This window comes from Chaetura pelagica, unplaced genomic scaffold, assembly GCF_000747805.2.
Source record: "Chaetura pelagica isolate M959 unplaced genomic scaffold, ChaPel_1.0 scaffold725, whole genome shotgun sequence".
Taxonomy (NCBI): domain Eukaryota; kingdom Metazoa; phylum Chordata; class Aves; order Apodiformes; family Apodidae; genus Chaetura; species Chaetura pelagica.
Genome location: NW_009953490.1, coordinates 519,667 through 523,125, shown reverse-complemented (window position 1 = coordinate 523,125; position 3,459 = coordinate 519,667). Strand labels below are relative to the sequence as shown.

The 3,459-nt window shown below is 44.7% G+C and overlaps 1 protein-coding gene across 1 annotated transcript in view; it reads right to left on the bottom strand.

Moving 5' to 3' along the window:
* Positions 1-2,375: 2,375 nt before the first annotated feature.
* SLC5A8 (solute carrier family 5 (sodium/monocarboxylate cotransporter), member 8) overlaps positions 2,376-3,459 on the bottom strand; it is a 20,872-nt gene continuing 19,788 nt past the window's right edge. Inside the window, 1 exon segment of the mRNA XM_009999041.1 lies at positions 2,376-2,495. Coding sequence (XP_009997343.1) covers positions 2,376-2,495 — 120 coding nt within the window.

The window sequence follows — 3,459 nt, the reverse complement described above, 5'->3', positions numbered from 1 at the left end:
TTCCTACTTGTCTTCTAACCCAGCCATATGATGCATATAATTTGGACAGTGTGGAGTTCTCCCACTCTTGTGGAATTGGCTTTGAGCACCCTGCATTTCTTTATTAGGTGAGCTTTTAGCTGGGAGAGCTGAAGGACTGGGGTGCAGGAGTGTGATGGAGATCCCAAGAACTATCTTGCTGCTTTTATAAAGACACTTACAGTGCAGGCTGTGATCTTGGCACAGAGTGGGGCAACAAAGGCCCATGCTGATGCTGTTTAACACTGGTCTGTCAGCCTCTGGAGAAGCACAATCAGATGAGAGTTCAGCACATTTGTCAGGAGGACTGCAGACACACCAGCAGGCACACAGGTCAAGGGCCTGCTGCAGGCTTCTCCTCTCTCACTCCTCAGCTTACTCTGTGCACAGGTACACAGAGGCACACCAGGCCACTTGATTTCAGTGCTCCACAGCAGCATGGACATAGCAGTACTTACCCTTTTTCAGGTCTGTGTGCTGAAAGTACCTGGTAAGGACAAATTATTATATTCCAAGCCTCAAGAACTATTCCATAGCAGAAAACGTAGAATCTATTTCTGCGTCATGAAGACAAAGCATGAGGCTGAATGAGCTGCACTTGTCTTCTGAAGCTTGAGAAGCATTGCCAGCCCATTCAGTCAGTGGACTAGCTGCTTCAGAGTGACCAGGATAGTCTGAGAACAGAGACCCCTGTCCTGAATCCCAGAAGACTTGATTCAGGGTGCTATTATTGTCTCAGATCTTAGCTATACGGACACAAGGCATAACTCACAGGACCTATCCTTCTCACTCACAGCCCTTCCACACAGGGGCTTTAGGCACTAACCTGGTCATAGTCAGAGAGCTGTAGCAAAGAAATAAGTGGAAGGGCTTGGCCCTAAACCCCACACTGGGTCACACAAACCAGTGCTTTGTGAGGCAACAAGGAAACCGGCCTTCATCATGTAGTTTTGCTCTGGGTTAGCCAATGGAGAAACACCCCTGATGACCACCCATACAGCATCTGTCCAACCTGTACTCCTCTAGTAGAGGTCTGCCCCTTGGGACTCCATATTTTTTTCTTCCTAATGTTTTTTGATCTTGTCAGTACATCCTGTGTGGTAGATCACCAGGTGCCCTGTGTCACAGGCGCTAGAAATAAATTAATTTAGATGCTAAATGGCCTCAGTCAAGGTAGATAAACTAGCACCGTGTCATATTCCAAGCTACAGCAGCTCAGCTCCTGGCACAAACACAGCATAATTTTTAGAAAGCATTTAAGAGACACAGTCATTTTTTCACTTGGTTTTCAAGCATGACTGCTTGATAAGCTTCACAGCTCAACTGTCCTGCAACAGCTTTTATTTTCCACTTCGATTTGCTGCTGTAGAGGAGTTTTAAACATCCATGAATAGCCACAGCAAACACTCTGCAGCACAAAAACACTACAGAGGGTCCGAGTCTGTTCCCCGCTGTACCAGAAAGCACAGAGAAGTAATGGGGGTCTTCACCCTCCCAAGCCACAAGTGCAGTGCATGGTCTGGAGTGGATGTGCTTCTCTTGGCAGTCCACTCAGGAGGGGGAGCCAGCCCATACCCTGCAACCTTTAGTAAATGACAGCCTCTGTGATCACTGTGTAAGTGCAAGACAGGGCAGAAGAGGGAGACACGGTGTGAAGGGAAGGATACTGCTGACTCTCGCCTCTATCCATCACCAAAGACACTCTGGTATCTTCCAGCAGTGAGCACAGAGAAGGAGATACAGGGAACAAGTAGCCTAATATAAACAAACACATATGACAAAACCAGCAAAATAAATATGCTCTCAGGATCAGTTCTACAAAGGAACCAGATGACACTAAATACACCTCCTGCACTAAAAAAAAAAAAAGTCCCACTGTTTCCTTGTAATCTGATAAGGTCCCACAGCCCTAATCTTTTCATGCTTTCAATGCCTTAAAAGAAAAAAAACCAAACAAAACAAAAACCAGAAAAACAGCCATGTCTGGGGGAACAGCACTCTTACCAAATAAAAAAATACTCTGAGAGTGAACTGAGATTGAAAGCAGATATTTTGCAGGAGGCTGAAGAATATCAGGCAAATACTTCACACAGAAACACTGCCTTAAGCCCTGTCAACAAGACACAGAGTGAGAGACAAAGTGAGCAAGTACAAGAAAGATCTCATTCCTTTCTTTACTAATGTCAAGGTCAAACAAAGGTAACAGTGCCATGGAGCTCAGCAGATGCCTGCCCGTGACCCCAGCAGAGCTGGTAACTGACCCGGCACAAAAATATCAACAGTGCTTTAAATGAACAAAACTCTCCTTGGGGGCTGACATGGCCCCACATCATATATGAAGGCCATTGACTTCGTCCTTATTTGTTAGTATCCTCCATTTCCATTTGGTTGAAAGCAGGGTTGACAGCTCCATCATCTGCCTCAGTAAACTGCTTCTGCCGGTCCTGACGCTCCTGCCATTTCTGCCGTTTCTCTGCCTAAAAAACAAAAGACAAAAGCCACACTGTGAAGTGGAACAAAGTCTTCCTGTCTTTGACCTGCATGCAAGCAAAGTCAGGCCTAACACACAGGATGCCTTGCAGGAAAACACACTGGTTGCTGACAGAGCATGAAGAGTTATCCATTGCAGTAGCTTGTATTTTTCTAGAGGCATGGAGAGCTTGTTACTAAAAAAGGTACTACCTGTGAAAAATGTTCCTGTCCTGCCATGTGCCTGAAGTATTATGGGGTGTGGAAAGTTCTAACCACTGTTTTCATGTCCAGTCATCTGTCACCACCAGGTCTCTGAGCTATTGGCTCCCAGCCCTTGGTCCTTGGCCATCTTTGACGTGAAGAGCAGCTTAACATGCATCATTGCTTTGATGTTCCATCTCTGTTAAACGTAATGAGATCTTGAGGTGCTCATGTGCAGAAGTCGCTTGGTTCCTCTCTTTTTTTTTTTTTTAATTTTTTTCCTCAGCAATTTTCTGAATTTGTGATGCCAACCTCTTGTTACCCAGCTGCCAGCTGTATAACCAGGCAGACACTTGTTTTTTACTCCAGGCAAGAAATAGTATGGCTGTGGACACTACCTTGCATGTGGATGATTGGGTTTTTTTTCAAGACTTCAGGGATTAGGACCCAGGTACTGAAAACAGCTATTGGCTTATTGAAGACAGCGAGTGACAACAGCTGGTCTCCAGTCCTGACACGGGCAAACAGCATTACAATAGTATTGTAAAAAGCCTTTTCTCTCCCTGGCGTACATACCCAGAAGCTGAAATACATGAAATCATACTAAAAGGAGTTATCATCAAAACATTTTGTGAACTGGATCAGTTCAAAGTCATAATCATTGACTGTACTACAGCACTCAAAAAAACACTGAATAAAGAGAGCTTGAATGTTCAGCATCCTGATGATGATTGAAAAAGGATCTATCATTTATTTTAAAAAAGAAAG